Source organism: Euprymna scolopes, chromosome 8, assembly GCF_053919585.1.
Source record: "Euprymna scolopes isolate OS-2025 chromosome 8, ASM5391958v1, whole genome shotgun sequence".
Taxonomy (NCBI): Eukaryota; Metazoa; Mollusca; class Cephalopoda; order Sepiida; family Sepiolidae; genus Euprymna; species Euprymna scolopes.
Window position 1 is genome coordinate 31,348,733 of NC_136489.1, and position 24,851 is coordinate 31,373,583.

General features: G+C 33.3%; 1 protein-coding gene across 1 annotated transcript in view; it reads left to right on the top strand.

The window, feature by feature from the left end:
* LOC145283517 (zwei Ig domain protein zig-3-like) overlaps positions 1-24,851 on the top strand; it is a 120,999-nt gene that overhangs the window by 34,087 nt on the left and 62,061 nt on the right. The window contains exon 2 of the mRNA XM_080132360.1: positions 1,789-1,867. Coding sequence (XP_079988486.1) covers positions 1,799-1,867 — 69 coding nt within the window. The 5' untranslated portion in view covers positions 1,789-1,798. The remainder of the gene's footprint in view (positions 1-1,788; positions 1,868-24,851) is intronic.

Consider the following 24,851-nt stretch of genomic DNA (forward strand, 5'->3'; position numbering starts at 1 on the left):
AGAGCCATCCATTTTAATTGATGCCAGATGGGGATCAGAGCGTTGATGATGTAAAGATAGGAGTTTGGTTTTAGATGCATTAATGGTAACCAGCAATGACTTCCCCCACTGAACCACGCGCTCGTGATCAGAGGAGAGAGAATAAGAGAGAACTTTGTCATTTACAGCCTTTGATGTGTTGCCGTAGATGGTCGTGTCATCAGCATAGATGTCAACGAATGATTTAAGTATGTGTTTAGGGAGGTCATTGATGTAGATCAGGAAGAGAGTTGGGCCCAAGATTGACCCTTGGGGGACTCCAGCATTAATACTGCAGGCCTCTGACTTTTGTCCATCGACCACTACTCTAATGAGCCTCTCAGAGAGAAATGATTTAATGTATTGAGAAAACATTTCCAGTTATACCGTAGCTGGAAATCTTGTGAAGTAGGCCCTTATGGCATACCTTATCGAAGGCCTTTGATATGTCAAGAGTAATTGCCCTAGAAAGGAAGCCTTTGTCAAGAGATTCACTAATCATAATTCACTTTTAAAATATGAGATTGAAATATCATTGTATTTTCTTTTTTTTTTCTAGTTATAACTACTAGCAGGAATACCCGACGTTGTCCGGTATTGAATGAAGATCAACTAATGTTCCACACTCCCATAATATTATTATCATCGATATCGTGGAAATCGCCTATTTCTAAATCAAATAATTTTATTGCTAATTCTAGTTTGGGGCTCCACAGCAGTGCACCGAAATGAAGCTTTGTATACCTCCTCGCAGTGACTTTATCCAGAATTCATTGTAGTCTGCATTGCACTATAAATCGCCTACTTTTGATTTTAGAAAAATATTTTTACATAATCGTTTCACTTATGGTTTAAAATGCAAAAGTATTATGGTCTAATTATGTATTGAAGAGAAACGTTCACTTCGAACGCGCTCCTGTCTTATTAAAGAACCTACTATTGATTTTAAACGCCTGGCTGTTCAGCTTGTTTAATAAAAATTTTCAAATACATTTGTGATTTTAAGCTGTGTAACGGTTGGTTACTTTGATCAAGATAGAACTGTGTGTTTTTTAAGACAGATTTTTTTTTCAATTATCGATTTCTGACACATATCTGAGGCATCCCGATAGAAAGTCTCGCGAAGAACACTAATAAGCATATAAACCACATCAGTGTGAAATTAAAAAAAAAAACATTGTCCCAGCCGTTTTTGAGTCCACAGGGAATTTTCTCTCTCCTTTCCACTTTCTGTTTTTCTCTTTAACACACACACACACACACACACACACACACACACATGCACACACTCGATGTGCCTTTTATACTTTTATTCATAATGTGCTTCATACTTTTATTTATTAGTTGAGATAGAGATACCAAGATTATATTTAGCACTATTCGTTTACAATATCAGTACTTCATTCAGGGGCTCCTTCATTCTTTAACAGACTATGGATACCCATGTAGGGGTGCCTGCGCGTGAATTTTTTTGTGGCAGGAGGTGGGCAATCTCCAATCACACATCTCTTGAGTGGACATTGTTAAATACCAGTGGCAATTTAAGTACAGAAAGACTGGAAACAAATGCCGAGATAAGAGGAGAGCACATACAGCGCCTAGAATTTCCAAATGGTCACCCCATCTGATACTAACCAGGCTCAACGTTGCTTAACTTCGGTGATCTGACGAGAACCGGTGTGTCAACGCATTGTGCTGTACATAATATCAGTACTAATGCTGTAGTATTGTATTTTAAAGATTTATATTATTATTTTTCTTCTTTTACAGAGAACGGAATATGAAAACCTCATCACTAGCACTTCTGGTGCTCTATTATTTCCTGGGATGTTGCTATGGATACAAAGATGTAAGTACTCTCAACCCATTCATTATTTTCGAACTAACTCTGACACCAAAAATAAAATTACGTGTACTACTTTTCTCGAGTGCTAGACAGGTTCATTCATAAATTCACAATATGTTACGAGCGACGAAAGTGGAAATACTTAAAAGCTGCAACCTGTTTACACAGTCATCATATATTTCCTTCAGAAACACGCACACACGCGATATAAACCTACACATGTCTGAAACATGAGCTCGGGTGTTTATTTAATTAGACTTATATACACGTGTGATAGTGAATATATTCCTTAAACAACGTCGTCATACATCTGCATATCCATTTACAGTAATTTATATATCGACAAAGCTGGGCCTTTTAATCGCTCTGACATTGATAATAAAAGTCTACTTTTTATTTCAAAATTATTAAAACGAACTTCTTAATATACTTAGTCATGGATATGCGAGCGACTACATAAAAGGTGAACTAATTTGCATATTCCTTTGAAAAACGAACGTTCATTAAATAATTATTCATTTTTTATGTTTTTATCAGATTATTGCTTTCCTTTAACTATTACACTTAATTGTATTTATTCATAGTTTCTTATATTCTGTATAATTGAAGAATTTAAAATGAAAACGTTTTAGCATATATATATATGTGTGTGTGTGTGCGTGTGTGTGTGTATGTGTGTGTGTGTGTGACCTTGTCTTTATTTGCACGAGAATCTCTATCAAACTCCTTTTACAATATTTGATCTACAGACTTAAAATTTGATATCATTACATTATATAAATTGGATCCAATATAATAATCGATAGTGAATTTGCTCTATAATAATAAATAGGTAACCGCGTGAATTAAAATTGAATATTTAAGCGTATTTCACAGCCGGGCAACGCCAGGAGGCCTGCTAGTAATTACTATCATCGAGATAAAGTATTTAAAAAGTGAATATGGTTTGAATGTTATTGAAAAACAATTTACGAGGATTTGCTCGGCCTCTTTATTAATCTTATTTCAATAGCATGACATTTCAATTTCTGCATATTAGGATAGACATCAAAACAGAGAAAGGGGAGAGAACTCCAAATTCCAGAGGTTCGAGGAAAAAAAGATAGCATTCTAGCGTTGATGAACCTCTACATAGAAGCTAAGGGAGTTTGCAGCTCCTAAGGTTAATCGGGGTATTTTCGTCGGGGAGGGGGGTTACAAGTGCTACGAGTTCGTCAGAAGAAATTCCATTAATTTACTTGTAAATAATAACGCAGGGATACAACATTGTCGCGATAGGACAGGGATTAGAGCTTAGTTAATAATACAGGATATATTAGATTAGAGATTCTGTTTTGATATTGAGGAAGCAGCTTATTCACTTGTGACCTATTTGCGTTACAAGTTTAATATTAAATATTCCAAATAAGTTTTTTATCAGTTTAATTTGCCTTAAACAGAGACAAAAATCCCCCGGTTATGTATAACATAGAGCGCATGTGCATATGTAAATACAAGCGAAGTCATGTCACCGATGAGGAGAAAAGGACTATAAAATAGATAACGATTAGGAGAGAGACGAGATAACGTTCAAGATATTGTGAGAAATGTGGATAAGTTTCACGATCACAAGCTAGACAGGAAGAACGCCCAAGAAGAGCATCACGTGAGGGATGTCATATCGGTACGAAGAGAATGGGGAAATAAATGTTGTTGTTATTGTTGTTACAAAGAACAAGCGAGTTGGAGTTATTTCCTATTCTTTGTCTTGGCTTCCTTTGCATAAGTTGGTTCCTGGACAAGGTTACATAGATACTTCAGTTTGATCTCTGAACCGGGATTATTTTATTCACTCATAATTTATGGCAGATAAAATAGCTTTAAACTTCTAATATTAATATTAAATGTTATATTTTACTAATAAAAGTGACAAATGCGTTGTTAAAGTAAAATAAATTGTTTGTGCTAATTTTTCCAACTAATTCCCTATAACATGATACGTGTTGGTCATAGTAATGATTGCCTAATTACAGATACGCATATGCATAGTTTTAATGCAAAAACAAAGGAGGACAGATTGAAATAATTCTTGTGGCGATGCGATATACTTCGGATTATTGTCCTCACCAACACTGTATTAACAAAGTAGACACATTGTACTACTTCATTTCAGTTTCTGTTTTTACTTGAACAATGTAAGTAATTATTTATTTATGAAACAATCAGTCTGGATTGTTGTTCAATGAAAAGTACCTAGATTGTACGAGGCGTGTTCAAAAACTAATGCTTTCTATTTTTATTTCGCTCGAATGGATTATAGGAGAATGCAAATTGCATTGTTATGATGATTGAACTTATGCATCCAGGATATGAAAGTTGTATTTCACTGTTGTAGAAACTGGGAGACCGTGAGAAATCAACCCCAGTTACAGATGTGCGTCAGAAACAAAGATTGCATCAATGAATTCCTGACAAATGTCAATTGTACATGGTTATGAATATCTAGAAAAAAAACTTGGAAGCACAAATCTTGCTCGTTTGCATTGTATAATGTAAAATTGAAAATATCTAGACACAAAATTGGTTGAATAGTTTGCTAGAGACCGCAAAGGTAAGATCTTTAGAACTTTGACACTTTAGCAGCCAGATTTTCGGCCGAAACCGATTAAAAAGCTTGCCCCATGTCTGAATACACTTTATATAAAATTTCAAATGTTTAGACCAAAAATTGGGTGACTAATATGGTAGAGACTGCAGAGGCCAAATTTTTTTAAACTTTGACCCCAATTTTTACCCCTTAACATTTACTTTTTGGACTCAAATCAAATTAAAAAGTTTGATCCATGCTCAAGTAACATACATCTAACATTTCAAGTGTGTAGACCCAAAATTAGCGGAAGACTTTGGTAGAGTTTTCAAAGGTTAAATAGTTTAACTTTGACCCCTTGCCAATTTTCTGGCCGAAAACTGATTAAAAAGATGTTCTCACATCTCAATACCACTTATGCCAAATCTCAAGTCTGTAGACTGAAAATTGACAGAGTAGTTTGATAGGGAAATGTACACACACAAACACACAGAAGGACAGACAATTTCACTGTTATAGATATATAGATTGTAAAATATCTATCGATATATCTAAAAAGCGAAAATTTAAAACATACTAGATGAGTCGATAGCTGTCCCAGTTCAACTTTATATGTTAATAAACTATACTGTATTGATATTTCAAATGTTACCAAAATTATATTTATAGCGTAAAATAAATTTAAAGAGAGGCACTAATATCTTTGAATAGCGCCAGAAAAATTACTAAACTGTCGCAGTTAAAAATTACCCAACGCTATATTCTTTCATAGACATTCAAAGACTTAAATCGTTAACATCGTTAAATTATTATAGTACTTCTTTCATTCCTTCATTCAACGTAGTCATCTACAGTTATATAGAACTATTTGATTCAATATTTAAATGTATAAGATATTTGAAATGTTTAAATACTTACGTTTGCCAGAAAGATATCAAATTAGCTCAACTTAATGGCTAAAACGATATCATATTAGCTCAACTTAATACAATGAATTTAAAAGAAATGCTGATACTAGCAGATTTTCTTTAAAGATACTTAGAACTTAACGTTGCTTATGCAATTTCTTAAAGTATTTAACTAGCAGGAGTGGTGTAACATTCTCTGCAAGACGTTATTCGCGAGAAAATAATGTGGTGTTTAACGAACCATCTAAAACAAACAAGAAATTTTTATGTAAACATGAGAAATTTTATTTTAAATGAACTGCTGATCCTAGACATTATTTGCAATAAGACATATTTAAAATGCAAAGGCCTTTCTAATTGTAAGTGCATGTTGTCTTAAATTATTAAGTATTAAAAATGATATAGAAACGATAACAAGGAACTTATTTTTTTTATTTATTTATTTGTAAACTGTTATCCTCATCTTTGTAGTTGTTGTTTCACGACGTTCCGGTCAACTATTCTTCTGCCAGTCATCAGATGATTAACCGGAATAGTTGTCTGAAACGTTGTGAAACAGAAACTATGAAGATAAGAACAGAATAACAATGGACAAATAAACCAATAAATTACTGATCTCAAAGAATTCCAATAATAAAATAAAGGAACTTATTGTTGGATTTAATCTTTTTTTCATTGCAACAAATGTCAAAATATATATACTCAAAGACAATGGGTCACAAATTGAACAGAATACCTCTTGATATATTGAAGAGCAATGTAGACGCTTTCTTGCCCTAATAAATAAATGACGTCAGAATAGCGTTTTATGTAAAATCTCTATTCTGGAATCATTTTTTAAACAAGAAATGGCCAACATTAAACATTTCGACGGGCGGAAATACTTTGAGTATTAACGGAATTTCGTGAAAGTTGCTTTCTTCGTCCTAAAATTCGCTATTAATGATAATATTCTTTTTGATATTTGATGCTTGTGTGGAATTTAATACGCAGCAAACATCGGTCATAATACATCATTACATATTAATTGTTGTGTACTCTGTGTGTGATCATAAGGATCGATATCGATAAAAATTCTTGATTCAAGGGATGATCAAAGTAAAATTGTATCTTTCTTTTTCCTTAAAAAGTAATTGCCATAATATTGTTTATTTAAGAAGGAATTTCAAATTTTCCATAACTTGTTTAGACTAGCTTACACGCATGTTGGAGATATTTAAATTAGGTTTTGCTACGCGGATTAATCCATTATGATCATGAATAAATCAGAAATATATCTAGTTCCTCGTAGCTTAACACTCTTCTAAAGTTGGTATTTCTCCACGAATTTATTTGTCCCCCAAATTATCATAGTAGCAACTACTATTTTACTTTTTAGTACGATGCACAATGTATTAAAATTCAAAAACGGACACATGAAATGCTTTTATAGTGACGTGCTAGATTTAGTTTCCTCCTACTTTTATATGTTTAGTTAAGTATGAGTCGTTGCTTATAAGTGTGCCACTTTAGACCTGGTGACATGAAATATAAAATATGCACCGTACAATGATGAAAGAAATGTATTTCCCGTTTGAATAAAGCTTAAGAATTGTGACCACAATTATTCTGTTTATCAAAAGAAATACAAGTACGATACAGTGACGCCTAAAAGAAAATCCGCACTTGTCATTTTTCAAAAACCGCAAATTGAAGCAAAATTGAACGTAACTGTTTAAACAACCTATATCTCATTTGATTCGCCTTTTATTCCTCTATAATTTTATTTGTTCATGTTTGACTTTTAATTAAAGTACCCTAGTGCTCACTTCAATTTAAAATATTAAGTTCGAATCAGGAAGGCAGAAAGAAACTCCCCAGAAACAAATTAGCTTAAAACCAGCTTAAAATATCAACCTTTTAGGCAGCAAAGCATTTCTAATCGTAATTGTTGTTTCAGATTATGCAACGTAACCTTTAGTCCATATGCTTCGACTTTCTCTTAGTTATTGTCAGCTCATTAATTTCTACCGTTTTAGTTTATCCAATCGAGAGATCGGCCACAGATTGAAATATAAGAAAACGGTACGAATGACTGTACAAAAGCACCAAAACACTAGCAGTGTTTGTGATGCCTCTAACTCTGGTCGTCCTAGGGATACTTATTGCAGGGAAGATAATGCTATCCGCAGATAATGCTATCCGCAGACTCAGAAACAGATTTGAAACAGCTTCCTAAATCCAATAACAGTGTAATCTTGTTAAAAAGTACTCGCTTTCCACAGTTAAGAACAGATTGAAAGAAATTTAATTTGCGAGGCTGTTTTGTGCAAGCAAATGTTTTCTGTAAAGAACAGAAAACTTCGTCAGATGCAATGAAAATCATGACTCGTCATATAAGGTGAAAGTGATTTTAGCCACAAAACAAGTTCAATAGGCTTAACCGTGATAATAGGTCGTAGGTCTGTCGAAGGAAGGACAAAGAATTTAACCATAGGTGCACAGTTTCAACGCTGCAAGGTGGTGGAAGTATAGTTTTGGTGTGGGGCGTTATTAGTTCAAATGGTCCATGGCCTATAGTTCGCTTGCACGGTCGAATTAATTCGACTAAGTACATTAATATTTTGAGTAAGCAGTTTCTACCTTACTTTGGCCGGAATTCGGATTATAATCTCATTCACACAGCTGGCAATGTCAAGACGTTCCTTGAAGAGCATGATATTTCGTATTTGGATTGGCCTGCGCAATCTCCAGACTTCAATCCTATCGAAAACGTATGGCATTTTATCGAGCAACAGCTACGTAATGATAAAATTTCAAATCTGGAAGAACTTTAGACATGGATTAAAGAGAAGTGGGATGCCCTTTCACCAGAATATTGCCGCAGACTAATTCAAGAGAATTGTCCAAAATTTGCAAATTTTGGACAATTCACTTGAATTACAGAAGGACTGTGCTACTAAATATTAACTAGTTACATTGTCTTACTGTTGTTTTTTATTGTATTAATGTTCTAAAGTTACATTTAAATAACAATTTTCAATTAGGCGGCGTTTCTTTTTGCCTCCTCAACTTGAAGTTATTTTGTTTAAATTGACGTGAACACTAGAATATTAAATGTCAAATATGAGCAGGTAAAATTATAGAGGAACAAAAGGCGAATCAAATGAAGTATAGGTTGTTTAAGCTAACATGAGCGGTGAATGGCAACTGTGATTACAGACCAGATTTATAGGCTTCGTAAGTGGAGATTTGTGCAAGAAGATGCGTGTTAATATTACATTAGCATTTTTGCAAGCACACATACTCACGCACATACACATACGCATATATACATACATATATATATATATATATATATATATATATATATATATATATATACTGGTTGAAACTTTTAACACCAAGAATCAATACTACTCACTTTTGTTACTTCTCCAAAATAAAAGAGTGGTGAAATCTGCTAAGGCTTCGGCTAATGAGAATCATTCCTTAGTTTATGTCAAAAAGTATTATAGAGCCCATATTTACTAGTTGTCACACAAAGTCAAGATAAGATCGACAGTCGGTTTTTAATGTCGCGAAAATCGAAATCCTTTAAAAAAAAAATGGACAATCTGAATACAGACAAAAATGTAAAGTTGATCAGTCAAGAATGATTTCTCCGTCATTGATCGAAGATGTAATGAAGAAGCAAGACGGATACTACACTTTAATCTTAGTTAGAAAGGTACATTTTTAACAGTAATGTGTAATTAAGGAAACGTTACTATGTACGAGGATTTATCTGGCCTAAATTTAAAATCCCTCAAATTTTTCACCTTGAGTATCGCTATGAAAAATGTTTTTAACATACTAACTTTGACAGCACATGCCAACCCTCTTCTTGCCAATCGCCATGATTACTAATACCGTATCCCAACCCCTGCCGCCGCAATGTATCTTTTATACAGCCTAATTGTACCATTACAAACGTTTAACACATGCGTTAACGTGCATATATCCGGAACCCTCACTTTGTAGACTAAGTTGCAAAAGAGACAAAGAAGAAAGAATTTCAACTCTTGTTTCGGGTTTTAAGAAAAGACCTAATTCCTCATTTTCCCACTATGCGTGTCTTTACGTTACGATTTTTTTACGTCACTAACGTTATCTCGAGCGTCATCTATGTTTCTAACGTGATCGTCTTCTCTTACTAGCTCTTTCCCCTTTTTATAGTCTTTTTCTTCTGCCGGTGACGTCATTTTTCATGCATTTGCATACGCGCGTTCGCGCTCTGTTACATACTAAGTGCAATGCATATGTGAGAAATCTTTATGCTTCAGTGTGTGCATCTCTGAAACTTAGTATTTCGTCGAAGTATTATTGGCTAATTAATCATCTAGGCAATTTTCCAATTTGTTACTTTTCTCTGTGTGTTATCAGTTGTCTTAATTAGATTCGCTCTATGTGGATGATTAATGTCGATTAATTACTTAATAAAACATATTTAATTAATAACTAATAATTCCTAAGAGTTTTATAGAAGATAGAAACGAAAGACGAAAAGAATAATATAAAAACTATAAAGGTAAAAATTTGGGAGGAGAGCTAATTTAAAATGTTTTGGTTCATGTTATATGGGCATCAACACTTTACGTGTTCTTTAATGCCGAATCGTACACTGCATAATATAAATATTGTAGACAATTAAGCTTCCAGTGTAATAATGAACTTGTATTCATAACTTTCCGAGAGTATTAGTCCCTGTAAATGACCCGAATAGCACTTCCACTCTTTCAATTTTACGTATGCAATTCTTTATACATGAAGCTGGAATGGTTTTTGGCCTTGATACGCAGTAAAACCGACCGGATGGGCTATATTCTAGATTGTCTCCTCTTTTTGACTTCCGTTTTAACTTGCGGCTTCCCCGATTAGACGACCGTGGCAAGCAAGGTAGGGTCAAATCTGACTAATGATTACCTTCCTCTCAGAAAATATAACCTCCCTGTATGTGATAGCTGAGTGCAACATGGTTGTCTTCAAGTCTAATGTTAACAAATTCTTGTTTAAACGTCATCTTTAATAACCGAATTTCAATCCCCACGATGTTGTGTCAGCGTCCATTTAACAAACTTAACTCTTATCCTGGATTGACCTATGAGCCTGATTACCAATGATTATTTTTAATGAGAGACAATGTTGTCGAATTCAAACTTCTCGCTTTAATCCAACCAACACAATTTGAATAAAAATACGATCAAATCTCAATCACTTCTATTTCTTCGTAAAAAAATTTAAAATATGAACATAAAGAAATGAGGGCTGATTTAACCGACTGGCCGGCGAGACATTAGGCGTGGGCAGCTTCAAAGTGAAAATATTGTCTCAATTGGCTTCCTATTTTATTCCTTCAACAGCGACCCCCTCCCCTATCACTTACTCATGCATCTACACTATGTAAATTGCTGGAATCTCTCAATGGCCCATGTGTTTATCTTTGTAATAATAGTTTCAAACATACACATTATAATTTCACTCGTTGCGCAACAAGTGATTTTTTTCATTTTGAAGTATTTTGACGTCCCTTGAAAAGTATATTTTGGGTGTTCTTTTTTTTTTGTTTGTTTTTTTTTTGTTGTTGTTTTTTTTACTTTTAGATTGTTTCTCTTTTCCTTAGTTTTTTTTTTTTTCAATGTTTATTTTCATTATGGTTTTCAATATTTAGCTTGACAGAGATCTGTGTGTGCAATTTTTCACAATTTTTCATTAACGACATTCGTCTGGCCCGTGATCCGTTGTTATAGCACAATCCGCTGGGTCGAATGAGTTGGGGATCCCTAGCCTATAACGACACGTTTCTCTAGCTTTCATATACAATTTTTATTTGGTAAATATTTTGAATTTAGTTACTCAAACAATTATACAAAAACATTGTTTCTATTTCTTGATAACGATCAAAACATGTCTGCGATAATTAATTCAAATAATAAAAACTAAAATGTTAAATATAAGACATTCAATTAACTCTTCATATTTTGTATTACACGCCCAATGAATAAACGGATGCATTGTGGGAAATATTTTAATGATATCGTTGTGGACGGAAATGCTACATTCTCTGTTAATAGATCTTTTCTTTCGTAAAACCTCCCAGACACAGTTTAATTGTCGATTAAATAAGAATGGTGTCTGTTAATCAATTCTTGCCTGCTTTTAATATGAAGCTCAGTAAATGAATTTTTGGCAATTATTAGGAATTCATATTCTCTTTTATGAATGTTTCGTGTTTCGAAATTGAAACATTGTTGTCTATCTATATATTCTCTAGAATCCAATTTATTCCGTAATTAAAAATATTTTGTAGTATATAAAGAACAGAATCTGAGGATAGCAAAATAGAACAATGGCTAAATGTTTTTTTTTGTTTTTTGTTTTTTTTTGTCATTGGACAATTCAAATCATAGAAGACTTGCTACTATTGAAACAAGTTGTTTTCCATTTTGCAATAAAATGTTTCATAAATGACTATTATAAAAAGAACAACTCTAGAAGAGTAGTAGCTGAGTTTGTTAATCTAATATATAAAAAAGGATATATGTTTGTCTGTCTATCTCCATGTATTCAAACTCTCTCTCTCTCCCAAAACTAAAAGTAGCAGAGCGGTTCTAGGGGCCTCAAATGATTGGATTTTTATGGCCTGTTTTTTTATGCGTCTTTAGCCGGTTAAAATAGTTTTTAAGAGGTGAAAAATGGGTTAAAATTAGAAAAATCGTTATACATTTTGTCCATTCACCTTACTTAATTTTTAATAAGTTCATACGCCGTCACATTAATATAATTGTAACGTCATCAGCTTTGAATGCTACAGTTTTCTGTTTCGATTCTAGCTGCATTTTTTAAAAACTTTTGAAATCCCGACTCTATAATAATATATACCAAATCCGAACAAATTAAAATACCATATTTAAGCGTATTTTGGGATCGGGCAAAGCCGTGCGCTTCCACCGCTATTCATATCTAATTAAAACGTTATTTTAAAATATATTTTACAATTACAAGTTGTGATCGTAGTGATGCCATCTTAAATTTAAAATCATTTAAATTTCCTAATACATAAGGTTATTACACAGCTTTAGTTTCTAGTGAATGAACTCAAAGTTCATTAACTGCGCGTTACATTTTTATTCCAATGTATTTAATTCTTAAATTATATTTGTTTTAACGGGTCAATAAAAGAATTCCATTTGCATTTTGACGAAATAGATTCTTTTTCAGTTTACTTCCACGCTTTATGGACTTGCCTCTTCAACATTTTGTATATTTTATCTGACACTTTGGAATGAATGTTATTCTCTTCAAAATTTCAAACCGAAGTAAAGTATCAAATGAAAAGAAATACGGTTATTACTCTCTCTCTCTCTCTCTCTCTCTCTCTCTCTCTCTCTCTCTCCACACACACACAGACGCGCGTGCGCGCGCGTGTATGTGTGTGTGTGTGTGTGTGTGTGTAAAAAAACTATAAAAGAGGTGGCTTTACGTGATTAATCGGTGATTATGTCCCTTTACTATATTTACAAACCCGACCGAGACAAATAATGACACCACACACACACACACACACACACACACACACATATATATATATATATATATATATATATATATATATATATATATATATATATATGGGGGTTGTGGGAGAGAACTCTAACAATATACTCGGACATAATATATTTAAAATAACAGCATTTTTTTTAAGTATTCAGTGCGCCATCACCAAGATTCGAAACCAAAACATTTAGCTTACGATTTACTTTTTTCTTTTGGCGTTAATGCCTGATCTATGAAAACATGTTTGCTGGAAGGTTAAAAATCAAAACATAAATCTATATCTATTACGTTACAGATGCATATTCATAATGCCTTCGTTCGACCTTCACTTGGCAAAATCCATTTTTTTTATTTTTACAGTTGTGCACCGATTTTCTCTGACTAAACCCCAAATATAAAGTTCCGCATGAGTCTAAATATAAAACTTCCTGTAGACCAAAAACTGACAGAGGAGTGTAGTAGGCATATTTTAAACAAAACAAAATATATATGCATACATAAATATATATATATGCATGCATAAATATATATATATATAGAAAGAGGTTTGTGTTTACTGTAATCTTTTTACGCAAATATTACGCGTGTATAAATCAGGCAGAATATCTGCCTGACTATAATTACACATAATACTTTACTAAAGATGACACTGGTCAACACAATATTTTTGGCAGGCAAAGTAAGACTGGTTTCTGGGGTTTTCAAGGGCGCTGAATCCGAATCTGACATTAGTTTTTTCAAATTGGCTCTAGTTTTTGAGATATCACAGGGGGGTCGTTTGTCTGAAATCACCCATTCGCGACCATAGCTAAACGTACAAAAAACGGCTAAATAGTGCATAAATATCAGATATAGATTTTTATTATAATCTTAAACCACAAAGACAGTGTAAAATCTCAATCTAACAAGTTAAGTTAGATATAACATCATTTCATTTATCCTATAACTGAACACTTTTCATAGATTTCGAGGATATACAAATAATTTGCTAAAAATTTGCTGAATTTGAATTCTCCAAGTGAAAAAAGAAACATTTACATAATCAGTTATATATCATAAATTAATGCAAAGCATTATACACTAGATTCTTAGTTACAATGAACGCACAAAACAATATTTTATTCACAAAACTAAAATTGACGTTTATACGATTTTCGCTTGTGAGCAACTTTTGGGCAGTCTCTCAAAAGGTTCCAGCAGTAGTCTGCCATCATGTGCTCATCCCATTTGCCTTGATACCTCTCTTCCATTGTTTTGATGTCTTGATGGAATCTCTCTCCCTGCTCCTCACTGTAATCACCAAGATTACCAGGAAATCTGTCGAGGTGGCTAAACAAGAAATTAACTTTAATGCTCATATTTGCCCCTAGTTTTCCGTATGCAGTAAGCATCTTACGGACCAATTGCTTGTAATTGTCAGCTTTGTGATTTCCCAAAAAGTTTGTCACTACATCTGTGAAGGACACCCAAGCATTTAACTCAACAGTGTTCATATGATTAGTGAAGTCAGAATCCCTCATGAGCGTTCGAATCTGAGGTCCATCGAAGATGCCACTTTTAGCTTTTTCGATGGAAAGACCTGGAAATTGCCTGCATATGTACTTGAAGCAATCCCCATCCTTGTTCAACGCCTTAACAAACTGCTTCATGAGCCCTAGTTTTATGTGCAATGGAGGGAAGATGATTCTATCCCTGGGTACCAAAGGCTCATTGATGACGTTGGCTGTGCCAACTTCGAGACTTTCTCGTTCTGGCCAGTTCTCCCTTCTTCAGTGCTGGATTCTTGCTCTGCTATCCCACAAACAGAGAAAGCAGGGATACTTTGTGTACCCACTTTGCTGACCAAGCAGAAAATTCACCATTTTCAAGTCCACACAAATCAGCCATTTATGAGTGTTGTAATTCAGCTTTTCAAGAACAAATTTGATAGCATCATACTCTTCTTTCATCTTGGTAGAATGGCCAATTGGTATAGGAGCAAACTTATTGCTATTGTGCAAAAGTACAATTTTTAGACTTGCTTTCGAGCTATCTATGAAGAGACGCTAATCTGCTGGGTCATATGACGAGATCCCCATGCAGTTAAGAAGTGCAGAAACGTCATTACAAAAGACCAGGTCGTCTTCTTTAGAAAAGAAACGAAGCAAGCTGCCTTCCTTTGTCCTATAGTATGTTACTTTTGTGCCAGAATCAAGAATGTTTTTCTCTTGGAGTCGTGATGCAAGAACTTCAGACTGCTCTTTCGACAAACAAAGGTCTCGCACTAGGTCATTAAGTTCAGATTGATTGAAAAGCTGAGGGCCATTTGAGGGTTCTTCATAGTCACTACAGCTATCATCATTTAATATTGAAAGATCAGCTGGAATCTCTTCGGTTTCATCGATTTCAGGCAAACTGGTGAAAACAGGCACAGGTAGATCCTCAGAGTGCGCAACAGGACGGATAGCAGAATCCAGGCTCGGATACTACCAATTAGCTTTCTTGTGCTTGTTAAACCCCGTCATGTCATTGAGACAGAAGTAGCAGTCATCAAAATGATTGTTGGGCTCTCTCCACACCATTGGTACAGCAAACTTCAACTTCAGCTTATCGTTGGTCCAACCGCGGAGACTTTCTACACGGGTTTTGCACAACATATGTGGGGCCCAAGACTTGTCTTGGTCACCAAGTATCATATCGAAGTATGCTTTGTACGCCCTCTTGACAAAGTCTGTAATATTCCTCTTTTGTTGTGCCATCATATACTGTCCACAGATGTAACAAAAGACATCCGGTTCATATCTGCAACATCTTCTAGAAGAACTCATTTTCTCTCTGAAACTCATTTTCAACTGTGGAATTAAAAAGAAAATTCTTAATTACTGTTTAATTTATACTTCAACTATATTTATGGAACATGTTATTAAGTAATTACAGTATATAATTATATAAAAATTCTCCCTATATAAATAATTATATAAAAATTCTCCCTGAAATACTTCAATATATACATAATCATTATAATGATTCAATAATATCAGAAAATTATTATTTACTGCTTCTTTATTGAAGTATTTCAGGGAGAATTTTAGCAGTTTAGGCTTATTTGGGCTTATCAGTATCTTCTAAACTAGAGCCAATCTGGCAAAACCAATGTTATATTCGTAATCAGCGACCTTCAAAACCCCAGAAAACACTCCTAGATGGTCTGCCAAAGAAAAAAAATAAAAATTTGTTGACCAGTGTGACCATTGCATAAAAAACTGAAAAACTAATAGAGAATTAATTAAAATAAATGTGTAAACGTATATGACAATTTGCTAGATATTTTGCAGATGAATGCAATTCCACGAGCCATATATAACAAAGTTGTATTTTCTTTTCAAATAAATAGAAAAAAGGGGTTTAATATGACTATCAATGCACAAAAAAATAATAGGAGTTTTAGATTATTCTTTAAAATTTGATCTACACATGATTTATACGGTTCTAAATTATGTCAACTATACAAAAGGCAGTATGTGATATTTTATTAATCGCTGAGTTCTATTGAAATTTGTGAAATATTAAATCGTTTTTTTTTTATGCGTGAACTAGAAAACAGCCTTACTACTGTACCGAGTTTTGCAAATATGTTTGTTATATTTGGGAGACTATGTAAAGCAAGATCGTAGTCATATTAAACATCTCGCTTTCATTTAATGAACCTAATGCCTTTAACGTCACAATGTAATATACGATGTAAAGATGTAGGTTAATTTGTTTGAATATCTTATGCAGTTTTCTTCTATTTAGAAGAACTATATTAGATGAATGTTTAATTAGGATGGCGCGGCAATACTATTAATTTAGAGAATTACGCCTATAATTCTCAGGCTTTATTATATCTGAATTGATTCACTGCGCGTTGTTCATTATCTGATTTACCAATGAGTTTTAAGATACGATTGGTTATGTTCCAAGAGTAGTGTATAAGTCTTAGAATCTGATAATGGGCTGAAATTGATGTAAAAAGTCGTGGTGTCATTCTGTTATAATCGGGATGACTCGTTGCAAGTTAAAAGATGTGTAATAACTTAACCCTCTAGCGTCGGAGACTGAGACATTTTAAGAATAAGTCATCTCCTTTCAACGTGTATATTTATTATTTATTATTTATTTATTTTATTCATTTTTTATTTATTTGTTTATTTATTTATTTGAAAAGCTAGATTTGCGGCCATATTAAAAAATGACTTTGTGACTTTGTACCTGACTTTTCTCTGTGGTGAGGCAGATGAATATAGGCAAGTAATACCGAGGTCTAACAAGTTCGCGCTTAATTAACGACTGATTTAGATTCTGTTTTGTGCTAACTTTTAGTTAGCAGATTTTTTTTATTTGTCATCATATGAGCTATATTAAGGATGATTTTTTAAAATTACATTTTCACCCCAAACAAGGCACATTGCCACTTTAGAGTAGGGGGAGCTACTATCAGGGACATGAGCTACTGGGATATTATGTAGGGAGTTGGGTAGCAAGATGTCAGTTCACATTACACTTGTACTTCATAATAGCACTTCATTAAATATGCAATATAAAAAACTGGTAATGCTGATCGACGTTACCCACGCATGGATTACAAGATAAATGTGTTAAAATGTGTTTTGTTTCTGAATATTTTTATGAATGAGAATGGACAATTTCCATAACTTAGATTATTCCAACGAACTAAATTTTATTCTCACGACGTTTTTGCCGATGTTCTCTCTGATCTCCTTAAGGTGTATCTTGTCGTTCTTGGGAATCTTTATTCCAAACTTGAAAATCTACGAATTTTCAGACGGAACCGTTTATGTAATCCACTTTCTTTTGTTCAGTCAGCCATGACCGGGTCGAATTTTTAAGTAATTCGCAATTGTATGGTTAGTATCGTTGTGACTGAGGCATAAACCTTAAGACTTCAGAATAGTGTCGCCTACAATTTTATTTTTTATTTTTTTATATGTCACGTCACCGATACGCTTGCAGAGGGTCAGGGATAAATGCCGAAACGTTTAGAATAACACTCAAGATGAAAACATCTTACATATTTTATTAAAACCGTCCCTTTATAATGTGATTGACATAGAAATTACGCCATACGTTGAGTAAATTAAGGAAATTGACATGATGCTCAAAAATACTGAACAAAACAAGCTGATGTACATGTTTCCACTGTGTTTTTTTTTTCAGATTACGAAAGATTATTTTTAACCATGTGTACGTAACAGCAATAATGACAGTATAGTGTTATTAATATAAACGAAAAAGAAACAAAATTCTTCGCGCAGAGCCGAAGTCTATATTAACACAAAGGGGCACCTGATTAAAAAAAATAAAGATTTGAAATAGACGTCCAAGCCTTGACGCTCTACGGAGGCTTAAATAGACCGTTTATTGTACAGTTTGCATATTCATCATATTTTCCGAAAACTACGCTTACTGATAAAGCACCTAGCGCCCTCTGAAACATTACAATTAAAGATTATGAAAAGATCTAGAACTTATATTAATTATGTTTTTCATAAGATTCTTTATTTAAAAAATAATGTAAAGAAATATATTACTTTTGCTCATAAAAACACGCACAGCTATTCGAATTAGAACAACGCCTCTGAGCAAGCAATAAGCTCGGCGTGTGGATGCATACCCATCTATCCCTTATATATCTATCTAACTATCTATCTATCTATCTATATATATATATATATATATATATATATATATATATAGAGAGAGAGAGAGAGAGAGAGAGAGAGAGAGAGAGAGAGACGCACACGAGCCCGGCCTTGCCGGGTAGAAAATTACGCTTAAATATATTTTAATTTATACAGATGTTGTAGTTATTATTACAGAGCCAATCCCCGAATATACTAGTGATTTCAAAAGTGAAAAAAAGATGACTTTGATGCCGTCAGCTAGAATTGAGACCAAATTGAATTTGAATTGAAACAAAAACATTTAACATACTAGATATAACTATGAACAGATAGATAAAAAAAAAGATTTAATATTAAACGAATTGAAGAAATACGTTACAGTTTGGCGTCCGTACAAACAAATAGAAATATGCCGGCAAGTTCAAATACATATTTTGAATTTCAACTTGACGACATATGTCTGTACACATTAATCATCCATCCTAACAACAATTTTAATCGGTATAAGCCATCGTTGTCTATGATTAGTATTTTATGTTAATTTTAGTGTTAAATATTTACACAGAAACAGAGAGACACATATACATCTACTATTTTTATATATATATATATATATATATATATATATATATATATATATATATATATATATATATATATTGTTAATCTGTAATCATTGGTTTCAGTTCCCGTTACTTACGAATCGTTATCTTTATGTTCCCTGGCATGAAGCCACACATTAAAAAGTGCGTCGCGGAGAACTTATTTTAACTTTGTAGATTTTTTTTTAAACGATGACTTTGGTGTCAGTGAGTGCAAAGATACTAACAAAGCTACTAGTGTTCTGGCATAAAGCCACCCAATTGCCGAGTGCGCAGTGGCGTTTCGCTATTTACCCAAGCGGGGTGAGCTGCTGACCTGTAAGTCTTCAAAGTCAATAATAAAATACCGGAATGTCATTAGGACTGAAACTCTGACACTAACATGTTATGTTATCACTTCTAACATTAAAATGCATTCTGATCCGCACCAAAATGAAGCAATTTATACCATTGCCGGCTCCGCTATGTGTGCTTAAGGTACTAGTATCGCAGGCGTTGCTAATCTGTCGTTCCACCATCTTTATGTCCATAGATATACGACAGAGCTCTCATTCTTTTGCCTCTTTTATTAAGCATTCGCAACAAGAACACGATTTCTACAACAATAATAAAGGATTTTCTTTTTCGATTATCATGACTTGCATCAGGCGTTATTTCAATGGAGTCCCTCTTTTTTATAGAGTACATTACCGCAGGACTGTTTCCTTGCTGATTACAACTTAGTCATGTTTAAATGAAATGTCATCAAATTCTGATCATGGGCGGCTCTATAAATAATCATACGCAGTGTTTACTATTGATCAATGTAAATACTCGCATAGTGTTCTTCATCTTTTCATCCATTTTCGCTTCATTAACTCTTATTTTCAAGTTAATCTTGGCTTTGATATGTGTTTACCCACGAGTAAAAAAAAGCCCAGGATTTTAACGTAAAATCAGATCTTGCGACCAACCTTGTTTACTTATAGAAATAGATTTTTCTGATCTCTTTCTCGGCTGATTATGTAAAGGTTGTTTCTTCGATCCCGAGTCGTCATTATTTAACATTTCAACATTGATAAAGACAAAAATTGTTCAAAATTTGATTTGTTCGTACAAGTATGTCACCCAGACTTTAGTACACAAAATCGGGATTTCATCAAAGGATTTTTCTTGTTTCAAAATATATCTTCTTTAGAGCAGTTACTAAAGATTTCAGTGAACATCATGACATTTTGTTTATTTTGGGTTTTTTTCCTGTACTCTACAGCTGTTAGATCAATTTCAGAAATGTCTTCTATAAGAGAAACAGATATAGAAGAGTAGTAGTGGATAATAGTGCGGACGTGCGTATGTAAATGCATACGACATGACGTCTGGTATGAGAAAATGAAGACGTTAGAGAGGGGGATAACGCTTGAGATCATCTGAGAAAGGTAAAGTACGTGCGAAAAGACGATAACGTGGGTGATATCCAGCCCGTAACAATAGGGATATAAATGTTGTTACAAGGAAAAAGCGAGTTAAAATCCTTTCGTGTTCTTTGTCTCGTTTGCGACTGAGCATACAACGTGTTGGTTCCCGAATAACGTTAGAGTAGTTGTTGTTTGTTAATAATATTTGAACGTTATTTTAAAAAATATATTTTACTATTATAGGATTTGATCGTAGGATTTGATCTTAACTTTTAAAGTGCTTCGGGTGTCTCAGCATCGTAAGGTTCTGTAGAAATACAGAAACTCGTCTTTAATTTAAATATAAACAAATTCAAATTTCGTTAATTACATTTTCTTAGATGTATTTCCTTTTAAAATTATGTTCGATTTTCGTTTTTAACGCATCAATGAATGAACTCTATTTGAATTTCGGTTTATCTACACGACTTATGGGCTTGCCTCTTCCAACTTTGATATATTTGATCTTAACCTGGTGAATACATATTATTCTCTACAAAATTTCATAATTTAAATGAAATATCGACTGAGAAGAAATGGGATTAATGATCTTCACATTCAAATGCACTCATACACGCAGCCCCTATATATATATATATATATATATATATATATATATATATATATATATATATATATATATATATATATAAAGCTATTCTAACGTTTTCCGGGGACCAACACGTTGTAGCCTCGGTCACAAAGTAGAATAAATAAATAAATAGAAAAAATCTTCAAGTCGCATTTTTGTTGTACAACTATATTTATTTCCTTATTCTTTCGCTACGCGTGACTACTCGTTACGGGGGTAACGTCTCTCACGTGATTGTCTTCTTGAACGTGCTCTCGAATGTCATTCACGTCTCTAGCGTGATCGTTTTCTCGAACGTGCTCTCTCCTTTTTATTTACTGTGACGTCATTTTCTTCACGGCTCGGTATTTGCATATGGCCGTCCGCGCTATGTTACACTATGAAAGAGGAGGGGGGTCTCAGTTAATAATGGTTCATTATGTCATTTTACTGTATTCACAAGCTTGACTAGGATAACTAACAACTTAAGTACATACAGTGTGGATTTCCCTCAAAGGATCTGCGTTATTTCCAATTTTTATTATTATTATTATTATTATTATTATTATTATTATTATTATTATTATTATTGAAGCAGTTGCTATTATAAAAAAAATACTATGAAATTTTGCCCGTATTCTGAACTCTACGGCTGTGATGTTTGTTTAGTGCGATTCTTTTAGTGCTTCTGTGTCAATTGTGTAACACCAGATTAATGCTTATCTTACCTGCAACAGAGATAGCGTGTTATACATGGAAATAACAGAAAACTCCTGCACATTTCACTTGTTAAATACTTACAATAAAGAATGGTTATCGTATTTGTTTCAGTGGTCTACCACATGGAAAATAAGAATTTCCAGGCCTGTATACATATATATACAGATGAGAAAGTAGAGCATGAGTTTACGTTCGGCAGCCTCATAAACATCACTTTTCTTATTCCTCACATACGAAACAAAGTAAACACCATAAGTATTAGGTTGGTTCAAAATAATGTCGTTTTTTGACGTTCAAGTCAAAAGACATTATTTTTGCACCAACCTAATGAATATTTGGAGGTATTAAGAACTTGAAACATAAAAAATGGCCAAAATTGTTGAATGCGAAAGGCTGAATAGGTCGAAAACAAGACAATCAAACTAAACGCCATGAATTCATGTCTGAATGATTTAAAACTTTACGCGTTTTCTGCATTAACTACACTATAAAAACTGCATATGCCATAAAATACAACAATCGCACATCTCATAAACGATGTTTCTGGCAAAAAAAGGAAATAATGGTTGTTTTCTGGATCTAAATATATACATCTAATTTTTTACTAGGTTTTGACTTTGCAATTTCTTTTTTTAGGTTCTTGCATTACGTAGCCGCATGCCTTGTCAGGAGCAATTTCCATTAAAAATTATACAATCGAGAAATTATGACATCGATTTTCCAAATATCTTGTATGTTTGCGGATTTTTCCTCTATACGTGCTTTCTGTGGACTTGTACATTTCCTTTCTGCCGTCCAATTCCAAAGTTCCAAACAGGTCGTCATTACCAGATTTGCAAGTTAATGTTTGTTGCTTTTTCTCCTTTTGCTTGTCTTATGGTAGAATGTAGTTAATTGTTCTTTCGTCCATCAGGACACCTAAGCACTAATCTTTGTTTTCGCCCATTATCTCGCTCAGTAATCAGGGAATGTTTCAGCAATGTAGCCATTTTATTGTTCGAGTCATGGCGGCTCCTTCCTTTCGCCTATTTCTTGTTTCGTGACTTGAATATCGAAAAGGCATCCATAGAAGCCAGTCGACCAGTTGATGTTATTTTTACAGTAATCAAACTCTAAAAACATATAAATGAAATTCCAAGAATAGTGCTAAATAAATTTACAGTCATATCTCGTTGTCTCCCACGAAAAAGAAAAAAAATTGGCTAAGTAAAAAGAAATGTTTTAAGTAATGTTGTGCTCGTACATATTTAACGTAGTTTATTTTGATATTGATCTGCCTACTGATTTTATGTGAATAATAAGATTTATGACGACAGTTTTTTTAACGGAAATCGATCCAGACAAAGCATGAAGCCACTTGATGAAAACAGCTAAGAGAAAAATACTTCAAGATCAAAATAAACCAAAAATAGATATATTCAGACGCAGAAAACAGCAATTCTTCTCCATTTGTCAGAACCATTGCTAATTAGATATAAGCACTAAAGGAAAAAAGGAAAGAAGTTGTTGAAATGAAACGCAATGTCCACGTTTTACGTTCTTTGAGTAGCATTTGACAAAAGAAGGTATTTTGTTAATTACATTATATGCATTTGTAAACAGAAAGATAAAACGTGTAGCCTTTTAGGAAATGTTTTACGTTTCATCCATATTTTCGGGGGACTTCTTCAGGAAATGATAGAGAGTATTGAGGCAATAAAATATACAATGATGAGCAGAAAGACGTAATAAGAATGTATTTCTGCTCGTCATGGTATATTTTATTTCCTCAATCCTTTCTATAATTTCCTGAAGAATTCCACTGAAAATGGGGACGAAACATAGAAAATTACCTAAAATGTTACAGGATTTTCCTTCCTTTTTCCATATCTACTTTTATCCATTATATGCATCCACATTACTGTTAGTTACCAGATAGACATAAAGTATGTAATAATATCAAAAGGGTTTGTTGGGAGCAATGTGTGGTATCTGTTCTGATGCTCCACAATCATTCTGACTTTCATAAGTAAAGGAGAATTCGTTCTATATTGAAACAATTTAAATTTTTTATCCACATCCAGAGCATGCATTTTTAAAGGGAGTAAAAATTTCTACACATTTTTAACCGATCTATTTTTTTTTATTTTTTTTTTTCCCATTACCCTCCAGGAAATACAAGTAAGTAAAAACACGACATTATTCGTTACAATATATGAAAATGCCATTTTTCTGAGTATATTTTCAAAATATATGATTCAATATACGTCAATTTATGAAAGTTGTATTTTTATAATTATGAAGCTAATACTCTATTGATTATTATATTCCACCCAATACGTAGTACTGACCTCAAAAGTATTAAAAACATATGACTTGGGTACCATCAGCTAGAATTGAAACAAGAAAATGTATCTCTCCAGAATTTTTGTAAGCGTTTATTCTAAATACATACCAACATAAAAACTTTTTAAAAAAAGACATTGGTGAAGACACCCATGCATAGAAATAACACATTTAGTCGACTTACGCTTGCCAAGTGCTAATTCTTTCAATTCTGACCCCTTAACTTTTAAAACTCAAATCAAATTTGCTCCACGGGTCTAAATCCCTCATATATCAAGTTTCCAGCCAGTATACACAAAATTGACAGCGTAGTTTAGTAGAGACCGTGCCTCACACAAAAAGACAATCAGAAAGACAGCCGACAATGACATTATATATTATATATATATTTCGGCGTATAAGACAACCCTTAAAGTGAAAAAAAATCATCTTTAAAAATCAAAGGTAAAAAAACTGATGATCCTTTAATTTAATATTAGGACTATAGTGAATTCGAGCGAGCAAGTTGATGCATTGGTTGCAGGTGATTAAATGACTTACTGACGAAATAGTTTTCTAATGAATGATAAAATATATAAAAATTAAATAATTTTTTTCTATATAGTTTTAAAGTTTAAAACACTT